General features: G+C 34.2%; 1 protein-coding gene across 4 annotated transcripts in view; it reads right to left on the bottom strand.

The window, feature by feature from the left end:
• pip (heparan sulfate 2-O-sulfotransferase pipe) overlaps window positions 1-17,520 on the bottom strand; it is a 140,179-nt gene extending 122,659 nt beyond the window's left edge. Inside the window, exons 1-3 of one of the 4 annotated variants that reach the window (XM_073091644.1) lie at window positions 17,369-17,520; window positions 15,385-15,496; window positions 14,037-14,312 (exon numbers count right to left, since the gene is read on the bottom strand). In XM_073091644.1, the coding sequence (XP_072947745.1) occupies window positions 14,037-14,080 (44 nt within the window). In that variant the 5' untranslated portion in view covers window positions 14,081-14,312; window positions 15,385-15,496; window positions 17,369-17,520. The remainder of the gene's footprint in view (window positions 1-14,036; window positions 14,313-15,384; window positions 15,497-17,368) is intronic. The other 3 variants (XM_073091643.1, XM_073091645.1, XM_073091646.1) reach the window with 3 other exon arrangements.
• Window positions 17,521-19,659: the final 2,139 nt, after the last annotated feature.

The following is a 19,659-nucleotide window of genomic DNA, read 5'->3' as shown; positions in this document are numbered from 1 at the left end:
ATCTGTTTGTAACAGAGTTTTATCCGTAATGGATAGAAACTTGATTTTCTTACGCTGTATATATTACAGTGGTGGCTTCTATAACAACGAATGTCTAAATAACAAGTTGCTAAAACGATATTAGTGAATGAGTAGACAGCCTAAGGAAAACTTCTTATCATGTATGCAAATATCATCTTCTAAAACGTCGATGAGGGGCATTCGTACCATAATAAAATGTTTGTTATTCGAAGATTTCTGTATATCCGATATAAGATATAACTTTATTAGTAGGGTTGCGAACATTTATTAAACCGACTGAACCTGAGCCTCCTTTATCTCAGAAACCACTAAATATAAATTTCTCATTTTCTTCACACGTAATTGAAATATGAAGAATACTAATATGAATTTATATACCAAATGTCATGCCTTTAATTGGAATAATAACGAAATAATAATAATAAATTAAATAACGCACTCCTTGCTTATTGATTATAAGAAACGCCTTCAAAGGCATACACTACGTTTGTATAAAATACTAGCTGACCCGAGAAACAGACAAACGTTGTGTTGCCATATAAATAAAAAAAAAAATGTTAAGTGTGAACAACCCATATCACTTAGGGGTATGAAAAATAGATAGTAGCCGATTCTCAGACCTACTGAATATGCTTAGAAAATTTGGTGAAAATCAGTAAAGCCGTTTCAGAGGAGTACGGTAACTAACACTGACACGAGGATTTTATGTATAAGATAATTGTCAGCCCTAACTGCGGGCCGCGTCATGCCGCACTTTCCACGGCCGACTTACGCATCCGCTTAATCTCCAATTTGATGACCACAACAACAAAACAAAATCATTATAAATATTTCATATACCAACCGTTAATTACAACGAATTGTGTTTTTTATATATTGAAACTTCTTCATTAGTTTTGAAATACGTATACGCAGAAATTTTAAAAATAAGTTTTACAACGAAGAATATTTTATAGTTTAAAAGACTTCTTTATCAGTTTTGAAATACAAATACGTAGAGATTCTGAATTATTCACTTGCTTATAAAATAAATTTTTAACTATAATAATGTGCCAAGTGACCATACGTATGAAATTTTACACACGGGTGACAAGGAAAGTGGTACATAATGCATGGTTTAAAATATGTACCATCATACATATTTGTAGCGGATTGTTGCGAAGTACTTTTAATCTTAACTTAATAGTTTTTAACTAACAAAGTTTGCTGAAATATTTACTGACGAGTATTTTAAATTATACCTAGTTTATAATCAATCTTAGTTACTCAATCCGTATTATAGTTTTATAATAATTGCAACTTTTTAATAATAAAGACATTCTTAATAAACTCATAGTAAATGAATTTCCTCATCTTGAGTAAATAGGTACTGTGGTAGTACACAGAGCTGTTATACATAAGCAGACTCCTTTACATATTTGCATAAAACAAACTTATTTCTCGATAAATAAAGTCAATGACACGTCATAACAATTGAAACAATTGAATGAAATACATAATTAAGGCTTTGTTGATGAGCGTGTACACAATGACGATAATGATGAGCATCACACTTCCTATAACAATGAAGGAAAACATCGTGAGGAAACCTACATAGGAGTTCTTTAAAAAAAAGTTTCTAAAATGTGTGAAGCCTATCAATTCGCACATGGCATGCGCGAATATCACTCTAAGAAGAGACCCCCGCAGTGGGACAGTAATGTGTTGACTTCAATGATCATGCAAGGCGGTCTAAGTTATTTGCAGTTCCGGGTTGTATTTTACTTTAACTAGTGAGTCACCCTTAATCCGCGCGCTAACCTTGCTTAATGGTGTCCTGAGTAACCAGCTTTGGTCTTATTTCACTCGGCACCCGCTGTGTTTCGTAGAACAGCCGCCGTGTATATTGACTACATACGTGTAAGACTTATTAAACGTAGTAGGTTAAGGAAACTCGTAATTTCTGTATGTACTAGTACATAGTGAAACTATGTAGGATCAGGATCCTAAGATTTTTTAGATATTTCAGTTATTTAATTTATACAGGGTATAATAAAAGAAGAATAAGAATAAACCTGAAAAACAAAGAAAGTAGTTGCGGAAGAAATCCGAATATTTGTAAACAAACATGTAACATCTTTAGAAACTGATAAAATGTCTGCTATTAAGCTAGGCAGTCTTAATTATAAGGTCAAAAATCGAAAAATTCAAGAAATGTCATTTCATTTTAAAATCCTGAAAATTCGCAGTGACAGAAACATTTCAATACAACAGTGTCGTGTCTACTGTGTAATTATTACTAGTAGAGGCTTCTTACATATCCAAATTAATGACATTTCACAGTATTTTAAATAAATAAAAGTTCGATTTCATGATACAAGCAATCACGCATGTAAAAGACATCAACGCGCGTATTATCTCACATTTACATTATTATCACTCATTTCATTGGTAGTTAATAGAGAAACACTCGATTCGTAGATAAGGTTAGAATGTATTCGTGTACAACATCGAACACCGTTTTATATTGCTATGGCACCACCGTTTTATTAGGTCACTTTAATGTACGTTAAAGTAACAATTTTAACTGAAGCTACTTAGCGTAGTTAAATACCCGTTGGCTAAATTACCTATATAAAACTTTATTATGATATAAAGTTTATATGTTTATTTTATATATTTTATTTATTATTTATTTAAGAAGGCATACCAACTAAGTACATAAAAAATAATCTAATATTAATAAGACCATAAGAAAAAGTTTTAAAATATGCACTTAAATTATAGGTTTGCACAACATTACATTTTACGTATATTTTGTAAATAAAAGACTTTATTTTAGGTTAAGGTTTATAATCAATCTGTAATTTGACTATAAATGATTAAGTTTAAATAAAACAGTTGCACTGGATTAATTAATAAAATATATGAATGATATTTGTGGTATATTATAACTTTAACTTAAATGTCAATATTACATATGTCTTTATTAATATTATTTCCTTATTTTTTAATTTTGGACATGAGTTAATGCTGAATATAATTTCTGTCTGGTCAGGAACCGATTCCCAAACTCTCTATGGGGCAGAGTATGATGACCACTGAGCCAGATAAATAAATAGCAATCTATAAATTGATTTACATTGCACGATAACATGTACGATCTCGATCATCTCATTATCATATAAACCAGCCTCACCAATAAGCAAACTGTCATGGCAGCGGCTTGCTTATTGGCTTAATAAGTCAATGTCAAACAAGTGCTTATCTTTATATTACTCATGATTTCATTAGTAACTTTACAGGGACCGCCCGTCGCTCTCCGAAGATCTCTGACCTGCATAATCGTACTTCAAAATGACGCTAAGCTTCTTAACAGCGCTTAACAGTTCTCATAGACATGATAGATAACATGTGTGATATTTAAATTCTAATTCCTAATATTGAATCTAAATATAGTTACGTATATTATTACTAGTTACTGATTTACTGTAACGTTTAAATATATCGCTCAAATGTTAAATATAAATATAATTTATTCTATTATGACGATTATTATCCCGCGTGGCGGAGCGGTCACCATGCCGGTCTGACGCGCAGAGGGTCCCGGGTTCGATCCCCAGCCAGACAGATTTCTAAATGACGAATTTAGATTTCTGTTTCTGGGTCTGGGTGTTTGTGTATTTGTCTCTGTGTGTGTTCATAACACCCACGATACAGGGAATCCTAGTTTGGGGCTGTGAGTGTAGAAAGCGTTCTAATTAAAAAATGATTTATTTACTTAAGAAATCCTTATCCTTACTAATATTATAAATCTGAAAGTAACTCTGTCTGTCTGTCTGTCTGGTTGTCTCTTCTTCACGCCTAAACCACTGAACCGATTTTAATGAAATTTTGTACAAAGATAGTCTAAGGTCCGAGAAAGGACATAGGATAGTTTTTATCCCGGAAATCCCACGGGAACTAGGGATGGCAATCTAAGATCGATTCATCGGAGAATCGATACTTTGGACCCAAAACATCGATTATTTTAATCGATATTAGTTAGGATTAAACTATGCATTTGATCTTTAGCAAAGTTGAAGGTACGAATTTACAGTTTAATGTATGTTAGTTTAGTATATTATATTATTTTCTTATAAACGCGGGCGAAGCCGCGGGCAGAAACTAGTATATTATATAAAAGCCAGTATAGGGCAGGACTACTGCCACCTAAATTTCTAGCGTAAAGCACTTCTGTTTACCGATGTAAGGTTGTGAATGCCGATTAACTTTCATTTTGATGTGACATTTTAGTGGCGTCTGTGATTGAATTCAAGTAGAACCTGTTCTATGTAGAATTGGTCACATGCCATCAGATAGACCACCAGTTGGTTTGTCACTCCAGTATTATAAAATGTAACAACACAATTACAACAAAGTTTAAGAGGACTTATTTACGACCTTTATAAATTAAATAGAGACATAAGTTGACTATCTAAAATTATTTGTTAACTTCGATATTTACATATTAATTCATTCAATTATAAAAAGCCCAGTGTAATCAGTGTGCGAGATAAGTCGCATACGCGCAGGAATGCAACACAGCGGTCGCTCACGCACCTCATGAATGATCCACTAACTTTTTATTCTCTCACCGCCACAACGCCGCGATCTGAATTCAATTACAATATTGTAATCTGAATAACAATATATACATAATGTGACTAGTAAAAAGTTTGAAGAACCTTTTGTGGTTCTACTCCGGCAGCATCATCGCCACACCTATTTCTGCCTATTAACAGTGTAAAGCGCTGCTGTGTTCTGGTTTGAAGAGTGTGACAAGGGAGATATACTTTTCCGAGGCGTTCAGCTTAGTCCTCAGAGGTAGCGGCGCATCTGTGTCCGACCTCAGTATCACTATTTGAGGTTGATTACAGATGTCCATGGTCCACTCTTATATTATAAAAAAGTCTAAGAGTCCCTGCAAAGTACCTTAGCAATAGGGCGTAGTTTGGTCGGACCTTTAATCAGATCAAGAATCGGCCGACACCGAATCATTGCAATCACAATGAGCGCACTTGCATACTTTCTCATACTAATTAAAGGCCTGGACAAACTATCGCTCGATAAATGTCTGTAGATTGCAAAGGACCGTTACATAATTATGAAAAAACTCACGTACTAAACGGTCAGATAAATAGCTTTAGGAAAATTTAACTCAGTACATATTTATTACATTTGCATATAAATGCATATTCGCCTCATTTAATACATTAATTAATATACTCAGCTACTAGCACCGAAGTAGCTACGAAGAGAACTCATAAAACGGGATTTAATACGTTTCCTAATCGTATTTACTATTTAGTTTTCTATGTAACTATTACCCTAAATGCTTTGATACGCTCTGGTTAGCTTCAACGATGTAACAACTGATTATCTTCAACATTACGATGGTACATATCATTGTAAGGCCAAGAACACACGGAGCGGTTATCACTCAGCAGTATACTGTACACACGCGCGGACATTAGTTATTTTAAAAACCATTTATATTTAAAGCAACTCTTTATTTTGAACTCATAAAATCGGAGTTTTGTGTCGTAACGGATCCGCCGCGGTTACGGAAACTCCCAGAAACTTATGGAAGACTAATATATGTCGGCCGTAAAGAAATAGATACAAGTTATTCGCCGTATGAAAGAAACAGCAAACAAACGCACACGCCACAACTATAAAACGCACCATGAAATAAACAAACATGTTTTACCTACATTTTCATATACAATGAGTTTTGTACTAGAACTGTGAAAGCTGCTGAAACCGCACCATGAGTACAAAGCCTAAGAGGGACGGCTGGAGACAAGAGATAAAACATTGTACAAAGCAACAACTCGTTCTCAAAGTAGGGCTTGACACACTGCTACATCAATTGGATTCGTAATAAATCGACTATCTGTCATAGTAATTAGTTTATAGTAATTTATTTAACGAGTACTTACATAAAATTGCTACCTCACGCATGCCGCTGGCCATAACTGTACTGTTAACAATTAGTACTTCAATTGGCGACTTGAAGCATTAATAAATTGTTGACTAAATAATTAGTGCATTAATTGGTGGTGGTTAAACATGTTTGTGGTTTAATAGCGGGACCACCGCCGTGACCACCCGTAGTATATGCTAAAACACCCCCCCCCCCCCCCTCAAATAGTTACGTAGTATTAGAGATGGGTTGTAGTACTAGGTAAATTTGGGATCAGGTATGCCTTAAACGTGTCATGAAATGGCGCGACGAGCAAAAAAAAAAAACGGGAACTGTGTCCTGAGCCGGCGCGACGAGCAAAAGCAGCCGATCGTACAACGACGTTATTGTATACGCCTGTAGCACGGATTCTCGTCGACTTGCTTGCTTGCGAGATTTCTCTCGATGAATTGTACTACGTGACAAAAATCTAAGCAAGCTCCTGTGACTTAGCGTGACATTTTAAAGACCTTCCTCCCTAATTTAGATAAAAAACATGTTTACTTAGTACATATTTAAGGAAAAAGAAACATGATTGTTGAATGATGATTGATGATTTGTGAAGTAAGATGTTGGTAGATCCATGGTTGCAATCTAGGTTTGCCAAATATAAAACCGTTGCGTGCGGTTAGCGGAAAGGAATATCGTTGTTCGTGTCTCAAATACTGCGTTTTATAGCAACCGGTTTAAAGTCTATATTATGATGCGTGGTACAATCGAGATGATCTTCGCGGTTTCCGCAGATCCCATTGTTGCAGTTATCTCGTATGTGCTACGGTTATTAAATGGACAGTTGCCACACACGTCCGGTCGGAGGTAATGTAATATTCAGTTATTCAGTTATTTACTCATCGTCATCTTTTCGGCTGTAGTTATATCTTAACAAGTTGACAAATATTTTAACACTATCGTTATTAACCGTCTTCATATTTTTTGGAAGATCCCTATACCTACGCAAGTTTAGGGGTAAAAGTAATCTATCTCATATCTCTAAAACTATATCCCTCAAATGTTTAACGATTAGACGATGTATTCTACCGTTACCAAAAAGAAACGGTGGTTAAGTTATTCTATTGTGGGAAATAAGGATTAAGTAAGTAATTTTCGTCTTAATAGTTTTAGTATTTTTTACAGGCATCAAAGGAAGGTCTGAATGAGAGGCGATTTTCCCAAAAACTACTGATCCAATTTAAATGGACTTTTAATTATTTATTTTGATGAAAATAAATTTATACGCACTTATTTATGCATACTATGAATGTAATTTCACAGTTTAATAAGTAAACCGTTACCAATAAGGCTTTTGTGGAAAATCGATGACCGACCTAGATCTTAAAACCATGACTAATGACTCAAAAGAGTAGAATCACGCACCACTTTCTAAGTAATCTATTTTCATTGGTTTAACATTCTTTAATATAAAGCACTGAATATGATAAAAGTTTAAGAATAAACGTTTCACTCACAATAAAGTATACGTTATTGTATGAGCTCTTTCCCTAAGATTAAGTCATTAGGTACTGTAACAAAGAGATAAAATAAATAATATATAAAGGTATGTAACATCTTGGTTAAATGTATAAACCGCGAGCATTGCCAGTTAGATAAATCTAGCCGAATTAGGAATATAATATAATAATTATTATTAAGTTAAGATTAAAACTACTTTGCAACAATCCGCTACAAATATGTATGATAGTATATATTTTAAACCATGCAGTATGTACCAGTTGGAATGGTGGTACTAATGTTAGAAATTAATTATCACTTGCTTAAACGGTGAAGGAAAACATCGTGAGGAAACCTGCATACCTGAGAGATTTATAAAAAATCTTAAAGGTATGTGAAGTCTACCAATACGCACTTGGCCAGCGCGGTGGACTATGGCCTAATCCTTCTCATTCTGAGAGGAGACCCGTGCCCAGCAGTGGGACAGTAATGGGTTGATGATGATGATGATGATGAGTATGTACCACCCTCCCTCCCTCAAAGGATGCGTGCAGATGTAAAAATTAAAAATATATACCACCATACATACCACCACCAACACGTGTTTAATAATAATAATAATTATTATAATTATTATTGCAAAACAAAACAAATACACAAAAATAAAACTTCTTAGACAGTTCCTCATGACTGAGGGTCGTGACCATCAAGAACAGCCTTATTTATAATGGTCCTCCATGTTGTTCCAAACTAAAACTACGGTACCCAAATACCGTAGCAGCCGTTAATAAGCATGAAGCTGTACTCAGAATTAACACGAGGTACGTGGAGTGCCCTGGTGCCACAATTCACCCTCGGAAACGCGCTCTGCATCTCGAGCGTTTAACAGTAGTAATTACACACACACGTCATTATCACACACACTGCTGCTAAGAGGGTCAATTGTCATTCGTGTGCAAGAAGCTATTATTATGTAGGTGTGTTTACAGAGGTACGGATCGTGGCCACGTGTTTCGCTGTCTTATTATGTTCTCAGATGTCTGTTTAGTTGTCAGTAGCAGCTGCAGTTACGATCGCATGGATTTAGGGCTCGAACACAAAACTGCGATGCGACGCGATGCGAATTCGCAACGCAGAAAATTGCGATGCGAATTGCTGCGATGCGATATCGTGCGGCGTAGCGTCTCTCAGGGTGACCAACAACAACAACCACTGTGCGATGCGAATCAATTCGCAAGTTCTTGCGATGCGTCGAGGGAGCTCGCAGATATTTGCGATGCGACGACGCATCGCAGTTTTGTGTACGAACCCTTAAAGATATTTATTAAGTAATTGGTCAAAACTAAACGAACCGTACTATTATATTACGACACTACTCCTATTAGTTCAATGTTCAATAGTTTTTAAGGGAGGTCTGAAAAAATCTTGCATAATATCCGTTTATAACAATCCCGCGCCGTAGCGGTCACCATACCCGTCTAGTATGCAGAGGATCCCAGGTTCGATCCTCAGAAAAGCACACCTCTAAAATATAAAGTTACATATCCGTTCTCAGACTGAGAACCGATATGTAACTTAAGAAGTATAACCGTAAGTACATATTCTGCGTGTGCGCTTTCCTAATAAGAATGTATTTGAAAAATGAGAAAAACGTTAATGAGAATTTCATAGGCTCGATAAAATGAAATCAGAGCGCACGATGTTACTAGGTCGGTTTTCTATACAAAGGCACAGATTTCTCGGCTCCATGATCTATACCATCGTTGAGAAAAATGTTACAGTAGATAGTTTATTAACAATACGTCTTTAACATAACGAGCACCTCATGCGTAATGTGTGTACCGTTTTTTGTTGTAATATAAAAGTAATCAATAATCAGTGTACTTTATGGTAAACGGCAACCGCCGCCCACATATGGAACTATAATCACCCAGATGGAATTAAGAAAGAAAGAAAGAAAGAAATAACTTTATTACGTAATGCATTGTACACACATACATAGCAAGGACAAATTACTTTAGTTAATTACAAAATAGTGGGATATAGGTGCATAAAAACTCAAGATACATAATAAGACAACACAACCGAATAAAAATACAATAGTTAATTAGGTACGTTACATCATATATGCTTGTATGTATACATAATACATTGCATACGGAAAAGGCACTCACTCAGCATTGATGTCATGGTGTGTTGCACTACGGCGCTGATTTGCAGTGAGCCCATAAATTAGAGTCCGCATATGACATGCTACCCCTAAGGTTAAAGTATGTCTTAAGTATCTCTCCCTTACTAAACCATATCCTTCAAACCGGAACACAACAGCGCTTAATACTACTGTTACACCTAAGACAGAAAAAGGGAGGTCGAAGCAAGAAGAGTTTTACAACTTTTAAACATAGTCTATAAACTATGTATCTTCCCATAGACGATCTAAGTCCGTAACTAAAGAAACTTGTTATGCAAATCATGAACAAAAACCAATAACTATGTTGTTATGCGGTCATGCTCATTGGATCAAGGGTAATTATTGACTGGTCACCAATGAGGGTAGGAAGTGATGCGTTGCAACTAACTGTCCGGTATCTGCCGGTGACTATCAGGCCATTGACCATCGACCTAGACCTTGCTACTGACAACTGAGCAATGACGTTAGGTTTACGTAACTTGAACGGAATTATGGTAAAGCACGACCATGGAACAGAAACTTGCTTTTCTTTTCTATGAGCACGACACTTACATTTGACCAAATTGTTGTGAGAAAAGATGTTCGATATTAAATCAAGAAAACCTAACTCATATTACGTTTGTACGAGTAAGTTATTAGTATAAAGTAGTAAAAGAAACGATAATCCTTACTAATATTAAAAATCCGAAAGTAACTCTGTCTGTCTGTTTGTCTGTTTGTCACGCGTAAACCACTAAACCGATTTTTATGAAATTGTAACAAATATAGTCTGAGACCCGAGAAAGGGCATAGGATAGTTTTTATTCCGGAAATCCCACGGGAACTAGGGATCTAAGATCGATTAATCGGAGAATCGATCTTTTGGACCAAAAAGTCGATTATTTTAATCGATATTAGTAAGGATTGAATCGTAAGCAATGCATTTGATCAAGTGATCATTTAATGTTTAGCAAAGTTGTTGTCCATGAACCCACGAAGGTCTCATGGTTGGTACGACCAATTTTCGCCAGATGGCGCCACTTTCTTTCCAACGAAGGTACGAATTTTCAGTTTTGTATGTTAGTATGTCATATTATTTTCATTTAAACTCGGGCGAAGCCGCGGGCAAAAACTAGTTATATATATTAAATAAATGTGCTAAAATTGTTTTCAGTTTAGTTTTAGGGTACGTAAATACTTATGTATTAAAACATCATGACGTCTAATACTCCAAAAAAATGTCTGAGAAAGTCGCACGAAATTCGGCAAAATTGAACACTTATTAAATAATTAAAAGTTTCACAAATCAAATCAAATCAAAATTTTTTATTCAAAATAGGTTCTTTACAGATCACTTTTTGAATGTCAAAGCAACTACCACCACTTCACAAGGTGTTTCGTTATGGAGAAGAAGCGGCGAAAGAAACTCCATAACACACATCTTTTTAAAAAAAATGTTTTTGACAATGTTAACTTAACGTAATGGTACATGTGGAGCTGGAGCTAATTCAGACCACACCGTTTTGTCAGTCAAATAATCACTTACTTTATAGTACGCTTTTTTACATAGCGTTAGGTTAACGACACTCTGCCTTTATCACGTACATACATGAATTTGACATATCCGCATTCGTCACGATGCGATCGCAAGTTGATTTTAGCAACGCAACGCCGATCAACAGATAAGTAGAGCGTGAATGAAATTTCACGACAAAAAATTTCCCTCGTTTTATTAATTTTTACGGTTCCATACTGTAAGGAATCCCATTACTAAGCCTATGTACCGTTCATCCGTCTGTCTGTTTTATTGAAGTGAAAACTTCTTTAGCGGCGTTGTGCACTTATTGCGTTGGTTAAAAAATGATTGACTCGCGTCAGGATCACGTGTCCTGATCAAAAATTCGTAAGACGGCAAAGCAAACTGTAAAAGTTTGGATGTCATCCGGTGTCAGCATAGAAAAAATATGTCAATAGGTGTCAGTAATTTTTGTTTATAATTTTTTTTAAGTTTTCACTTCTGCCGGCACTCCCGGAGTGCAACCCGTTGAATTTTTTTTATTGTTTTTATATACACAATATGTGTTACTATATCAGATATTCTGAGGAATAATAAAAGTAACAAAAATATAACTACAGAAGTACCTATTATTAACAGTAAAATAAAAACCAGACTGCTTAAAATGTGCTAATTTCACCCCTCCATATTAAACTCGGATAAGGCATTTGGGTTGCTGAGCGCACCAAAACAAAATATATTTTAAAAACTAAAAACCACGCTAAAATCGCACAAGGAAAGTCGTTAATCCTGATTTCCGACGATCCTGATTAGGAAAATTGGATAAAATTATTAAAATCGTGTATTGTCCCTTTGATTTTGATAATTGATTCTTGATAATTGTTCAAAATGTGACAGACGGACAGACAGTGAAGGCTTAGTAATAGAGTTCCGTTTTTACCTTACGGTACGGTAGGGTAAAAACGAAATAATGAAATTTTGGTGGTACGGAACCCTTAGTGTGCGAGTTCGACTCAAACTTGACCAGTTATTTATTTTCAATTAGTGTTAAAAAAATAACATTGGCTTTAACGTTAAAAAGTAACGTTAAAAAAAAGTAAACATCGGATACTGTAAAAATATCTCATAGATATGTGAAATGTACGAATCCAGTGTAATAAACTGTGCTAAACCGTAGGCAGATCGCAGTGGTTGACGACGACATATTTAACCCGTCCGGAGACCGCCAACATTCACGTAGCAAGTGATGAGAAAGTAATTAACGTCGCCGAGATCTTATCAGGGAATGACGTGCAAGTCGAGAGCATCTAACACAATTTACGATTATTTAATTTATCGATGTAATAGTAAATTGAAACAGTACTTGGCTATTCTTTATATGTAAAAAATATCAATCGATATCATTCAATAAAACTCTCAAGTTATTTTCACTTAAAAGTCTGCAGACTTTAGCAGCCGAGATCGACGATTTAGCTGCTTTACGAGCAAACGTGCATGCAGCTCATCTAACTGTATGAACTGCCTCCCATGGATAGCTGTAGCCAACTTCATATAATACATAGGTTCTACTTAAACAGGGGCGTTGTCACTTCTAAAGGCTATGATGGTTTTCTCATGCGTTAGCAGCAAGTTAGCAGCCACTCACACCTTTCCTGTAATCACACCGACATACCGAACTGCTTCATGCTAGAAATAAGTATGATCATGATACCTCAATCGATCAGCCGAACTATATGGTTCTATGACCTTTAAAAACTGTAGTAACTGCACTTTAATTAATTATGCTGTATAATTATCTTGGCTACTTTAACTTAAACTTAATTTACATAAATATCTAATCAAAATGCATATATTATAAGTACCTTCAAATGAGAACGTAATTTAAACATCTTATACTAAACGTGAGATTACAGTCAAAATGTTTAAACACGCACAATTTTTTATCTAAATCCGACTTAATTAATTACTTACCAAAACTATGTAAATTACTTTAATTTTAGTTAATTGCTGTTACTTATCGTGGGTTCAAGAAACCAGTTTTGTGGAACTAGAACGCTCTCAGCTAGTTGAGAATCGTGTGTAAATATAGGAGCACGTATCATGCAGTTGGAACACCATTGTCGACCGTCGGCAACAATGCCCATGCGAGATATCGGCGGCAAAAAACACGACTGTCGGATGGAAGTCATTCACCTCGAGGAAATCGCTGTTTACATCAAATACAATTGAGAATCGCATCACAACTAGATCGACGCTAAATCGACGTTTTTCTCCCGTTTTGTTCGAATAATTGCGATTAGTTCAGGTCGTGCGCGGGCGGCTGGGAATCAGACTGTAGAGTGGCTAGAGAAATCTGCCGGCCCGCTTAGACACTAATCGCTCTGAGCGTTACTGTAACGGTTAGGGTTCTTAATTTGCATTGTTATCTACTATTACCTGCTATATATTATAATTAATTCAAAAAATTACTAATACATAACATGCCATGGAAGAAAGTGTGCATTGTTTGATGAGGCACACAAAAACCTTAGGGAATTTTTATACCCTGTAGAGCATAACTAGAAACAGTTCTAGACACTATAAAATATACAGTCTTAAAACAGACTTTGAAAAGTATGTTATCTATACTAATATTATAAAGAGAAAAACTTTGTTTGTTTGGTTGTAATGAATAGGCTCAAAAACTCCTGGACCGATTTTAAAAATTCTTTCACCATTCCAAAGCTACATTATCCACGAGTAACATGGGCTATATTTTATATGAAATATATTTGATAAATAGTTTTTGAAGCGGTACAAAGTTTGCCGGGTCAGCTTGTTTAATAATATATTAACTTGCGAGTATACATAATTATGACTTCAAAATGCATAAATACAAATGTAGGTAAACTCACCGCTTAGGCACACTGATCCTACGTTGCCGGAACAGGTGGTCCATTGTGTTTCTTTGTCTTTTCACTCCAACTCGGACTGCCTCACACGGAGAAAATTATAACAACTTTCACTTGATCTCGAGTGTTCCGTGCCGTGCAGTAGCTGTCACTATGTCGGCATTTGTAAAACAATACACACTTCACAACAGTTCACTTCTATTAATTAAAATCAATGTACAGTAATCAAATACTTGTTACTTTCTATTCAGAACACAAAAGAAATCGCTACGATGCGACCTAATTGAAAACGAGATAGAAACATTTAATAACATACGAGTATTTTGTTCTAATTACCTAATGTTACGGTGGTGGGTAGTTTACTTGTTTGTAATTTTACGTTGGTTAATCTTTTGGTATGTTAAACAAGACGCTAGTATTTAAATAATTAGTATCAATAGAACGTGTATGTATAAATAATATAGGTTTCTGATCCCAAGTGCAATCAATGTAACATTAGCTTAAGAAGCTTTAAAGCTTTTCTCACGACAACGACAAAGTAATGGGCATATCAATGTTATTTTAAAATCAATAAAATCTGTTAACTGTTTCTTAAATGATTTATATGAGTATCGAACGACATAAAACATTTTGGAGTTGCTATCCAATCTGAATATGTTATTAAGAATGACATACATTTTTAATACAAATATATTTCATTGTGCGTGTTATTGTATTAACTGTATTGAAATTAAAACCTATAATACTTAAGATAGCCATGGGCAGAACAATCAGCTTTAATTCGTTGTATATACATATTTACTCAAATGTATTTTTGGTAACAATAAGGTCCATTAGCGGACAAAATTATTTAAGTTATTTAAGCGGATATTATTTAAGTGTCAAAAATAGTTTTAACAAAAGAATACTTACACTTAATTGTACGAAATTAAACATATTTTCTAAAACAATACTTTCTAGAAAAAATCTGTATTCGTTTCTGCAGAAAATAAGTAACAATTTGTGTACCTACATTCGAATGCTGTTTAAAACAATTACCTAAGTATAGTTAAATATTTCCTACGATATAAATTTCCCCGTACTAATCTTTTAAGAAACAATCATATACATATACATCATATGGGTAAACACAAAACTATAAAAAACATTTTTTTCTTTAGTTTGTCAAGCAATTTTATAATTTTTGGAAGTTCGACTTCGGCTTACTCGATATTAAAGCTTTAGTGAAGATCCATTAAAAAAATAAAATTATTGAGTATATTTAAAGTTTATGATTGTCTTGGAATTAATAAGTCAAAGGTAATTAAAATAAATTTAATATAAAATAATACTTCAATTAAATAATACTCACTCTAAGAGTGATATCCAACAAAGTCGAAATTGTAAAAAATGTTGATATTGTAAAGTTATTCAATTTTCTAACTTTCCACTATTTCTAGTTTTATTATCTAAAATTTCTTCTTCTATTTAAATAATTCATGAAGGGATTTTTAGTATATTATGTAAAATAAATTTAGAGGACCGTAAAAATATCGTGAGACCTAATTTGATATTCTAAATTTTACCGGTTAATAGATTAAATAGACGATTGTCCCTGTAGTTCCGGGACTAGAATAGGGCTACGGTATCCCCTGCCTGTCGTAGGAGGCGACTAAAAGGGGGCTTCCGGGGTTGCGGGCGGCAAGAGTGGGAGCTCGAACCGTCCAGCTAGCGACCCCGGGAAGGACGGCGGTATGTGTGGTCGCATACCGTCGTAAACACTACATGGTGTGGGAGGAGCGAAAACTGCTCCTCCAGGGTAGAGCCCGATCGGGGCATCGCGCTTGGAGGGCTCCGGTTGTGTTCCGTCGGAGATCCCGGAGTTCTCCAACAAGCGTTGAGGACGGCCACCGGGGGGGTTTTAGTGCGGTAAAAATCCCACATAACCCGGCGTCGCTCCCACGTCGTCGGGTACCTTTTGAAGGTTTCCCCCTCGAGAAAAACAAAAAAAAAAAAAAAAAGATTAAATAGACGAAAGTTTAAATAAGAAACTTGTTTTCTGCTTATTTAACATAACGACGTTACCCTTAAATTTGCATAATACATTTATTTTAATTTTTAGACCTGAATATTCATTATTTTTCACTCAACCAAAATAAAATCTCAGTTTTTTAATAATTTTAATTTTTTGTGAAAGTTTATTGAAATATTTATTATATATAAAGCTACCAGAAATAATCACAGAAAAATATGTCTACAAGCTTCTTAATCTCTATGCAAAACCATTGAAAAATATTTTATAATCCAAGCTACATAATGTTTGTACCTTCGCTTTATTCATGACAATGATCATGACGAGACTTCATGACCAAAGTCAATTTCATACATACCTATGTACTTACATGTAGATAAGCTAAACATCATGAACACAATCAAATTATTAATGCGGAAATTATATTTATCCAATACTGTACATGGACACTAATAAATAGGTACTTTTCTTTTATTCACTCAACCAAAAAAAAAATGTAGTCGAGCGAAAAAGCATACCTACTATTATTCGTCACATTGTATTTTGTACCTTTCCTAATTCCTAATATTATTTCCTAATTCATAAAGTCTTTTGGTCAAAGTTATTTTAAAATAAATTATTATAATATTAATTATAAATATAATCTTATTTGTTTTGATAATTTTAATTATAAAAGTTTCCGTTTTCATTGGTAATTAGTTTAACACTGATTTCGTGCATGTAAATGTAAACTGCAAATGAAAAAACTTTATATTCATAATTAATTACTTATTAAGGTATTTCGAAATGAAATTTATTTTAAAAATCAAACAAAAAATACTTCGTAATTATATAATTATTATTAATTTAATAAATGATAACTATAATTAAAAGTTTTGAAGCCAATCAGTAAATGATATCTTATTTTATTTTATAATAGGCGTTGTTTGTTATTTTCAGATTAATATTGTTATTAAATTTAAATATAAAACAATTTCATAAAAATCAGCCCTTACTTGAGTTTTTTTTTTATTAAAGAAACGTAACATTTTTGGTAGAATAATTTATGTGCAAGAAAAAAGTAAAATTTTCACTTACTCTGCAGAATTTTATATAATTTACTAAACTTTTAGATTAGTTATTTATTTATTTTTAAAATAATAATAATGTATTAGGTATCCCTTACTATTATAAAAAAACGCAGAAATTTCACCAACGTAACAATTTAAATATACTCGTATGTATTTTTATAATATTGTACGATTATTTCACGTAAAAAATATATCCTAGCTATTCGGGAAAAAATTAAGATTTTTAGCAACGAAAACCGCATTTTCCAGCTCACCGTAACATAAATGAGTTTATTTTATATCCTAGCGTGTAAACTTCACGTTTGCGGGCTTTCTACTCGGCGAAATCGCACGGAGCGAGTGCGCGCGCGGCCTTCCGTCCGATCACTAGCGGGTACTGTGTGCCGTGGTCGAACGCGTCCGTCGACTGCGGACTGACTGCAGACGTTAGGGGATGAAGATAATGCTTCTTCATACAAATATGTTTTTCACAATCTACTTGACCAAATGTCACGTGAGAGTGATGAACACACTCACTTGAACATCGCACCTATGGGCTTCTTTTAAAAACTATTATACCTACTGTTGCAAAGCTTATCTACTAACAATTACCTATGGTAGATTTTTTTAACATACTTATGTAAATATATAGTTTAATTTCACAAATACACTATTGTCATAAAATAATTATAAATTGATTATATCCATCAATCTTATATCTAGGTTATACATATAAATTATTATGATAAAATTAGATAGGTACATGTTTTAAATTATGCCTTCAATTACAGATTTCCTATAGAAGATGAATATTCACGATTATTAAATTCCTTGACAATTGATGATTTTCTAGAACTCTTTGTGATAGAGATTAATTTAAGTGAAGTCACGAAAAATTTATTAATTTATTATTCATTGTCTTCTTGAGTTGAGCTTAGAACTAGAATTAATCGCTACTTAAATTACCCGACCGACTTACCGGAATTTAACTTTAAATCTAGATGTCGCTAGTCAAAAATACAAATATATGACACATGTAACCTATATGACACATGAGCCCACGTCACGCCACACGCTCTAAAAGAAATATAACTTCATAAACTAACTTAATATTAACTTGGTACTAAAGGCTTGCCGATTTATTTTGTATGACACGAAATAATATCGCTTGTTACATTATATCATACGACTTTCAACCCGCAGTTTCGGTTGCGTGCAATCCTATAAATAATTTTCAAATTTATGTAGCAACCTAAATGTTTTAAAGATAAAGATGTGAAATAAATATATATAGCCTGTAAAGTTATCCTAAAAAGAAAATCCACTCAAAATCGATTTAGATCTCATAACTTCGAAAAATCAGAAACGGAATCAGCCTGGGATTTCAACCCCGGACCCTTGATGTGATTGACCAAAGTTCACGCCACTAGGCATCTTCGAAAAATAATCATATACGTACCCATAAATACAGTTATTTTGAAATTACAGACAGACACTTCAATTATAGATACCTATAGGGCACATACCGCACACGCAAATGTTCGCATCGATAAGTACATAAAAACAAATGTTCGTGCACCGATCGACACATGCGCCGTATTGTTTCATTTCATACACCGTTGTTTGCGCCGGTTTCGTTTTAAAGAAATTTACACATGAGTTCAGGTAAACTGTGCATCAGATTCCAAACCTCTCAGTTTTTGCAAAACGTCCCATTTCTCCGATATTTGACAACTCTAGGCAGGCGAAAAGTTAATATCACGGTAAAAAAATATTTAGTAGGCCTGTCTTAAACAAATAATGATAACAGTGCTTATAATACTAGCTATAACCTACAGTTAATGGCTTACAAAGATTAACGAACTTTTACCTTAAATTTTCACGACAGCTATACATCTTTAACTTTCCTTACAACTGTTTTCTAGTTGTAAACATGTGGAAACCCAGACTTAAGCTACATACTAATCCCGCCTAATTTTAAACATTGTTTCACACACCAGCTGCCCTGGATGATCGGCTGGCGACGGCCTCGGTTACTGATGTCTATGGGCCTGCAGTGACCACTTACTACCAAGTAGAGTTTGTTTGTTTTATAATTCAGTGTAAAATAAACAAGTTTAAAGTGGGGGTGCTTTTTAAGATATTATCAAAATGATAATCCTTCTGCTCAATATTTATCAATAAAATATTTATAACTATTGACACCATGCACCCCACGCTTTTTTTACAATAAAAAATATTTTTATCTTATTTACACTATTCTTAATTCAAATTTAAAAAAATATTTTCTATTTTTTAGTTGGATTTTCTATAAAAAGTGTATTTTTTTAGTTTTTTTGAACTATTATTTATTTTTCATTTTTTGGTCGAATTTTTTATAAAAGCGTATTTTTTTAGTTTTTTTTAACTATTATTTATTTAAAGTGTTAGAACTGTTTGTGGTTCGACTCCGGCGGCACCACCGCTACACCAATTTCTGCCTAATAACAGCAGTTTTGAACGCTGCTGCGTTCTGGTTTGCAGGGTGTGACAGGGTGTGACAATACTTTTATCATGCGTTCCAGCT

Source organism: Epargyreus clarus, unplaced genomic scaffold, assembly GCF_041222505.1.
Source record: "Epargyreus clarus isolate Ecla_fem2 unplaced genomic scaffold, WU_Ecla_fem_2.2 ptg000034l, whole genome shotgun sequence".
Lineage (NCBI taxonomy): Eukaryota > Metazoa > Arthropoda > Insecta > Lepidoptera > Hesperiidae > Epargyreus > Epargyreus clarus.
This window is presented reverse-complemented; position numbering and strand designations above follow the sequence as displayed.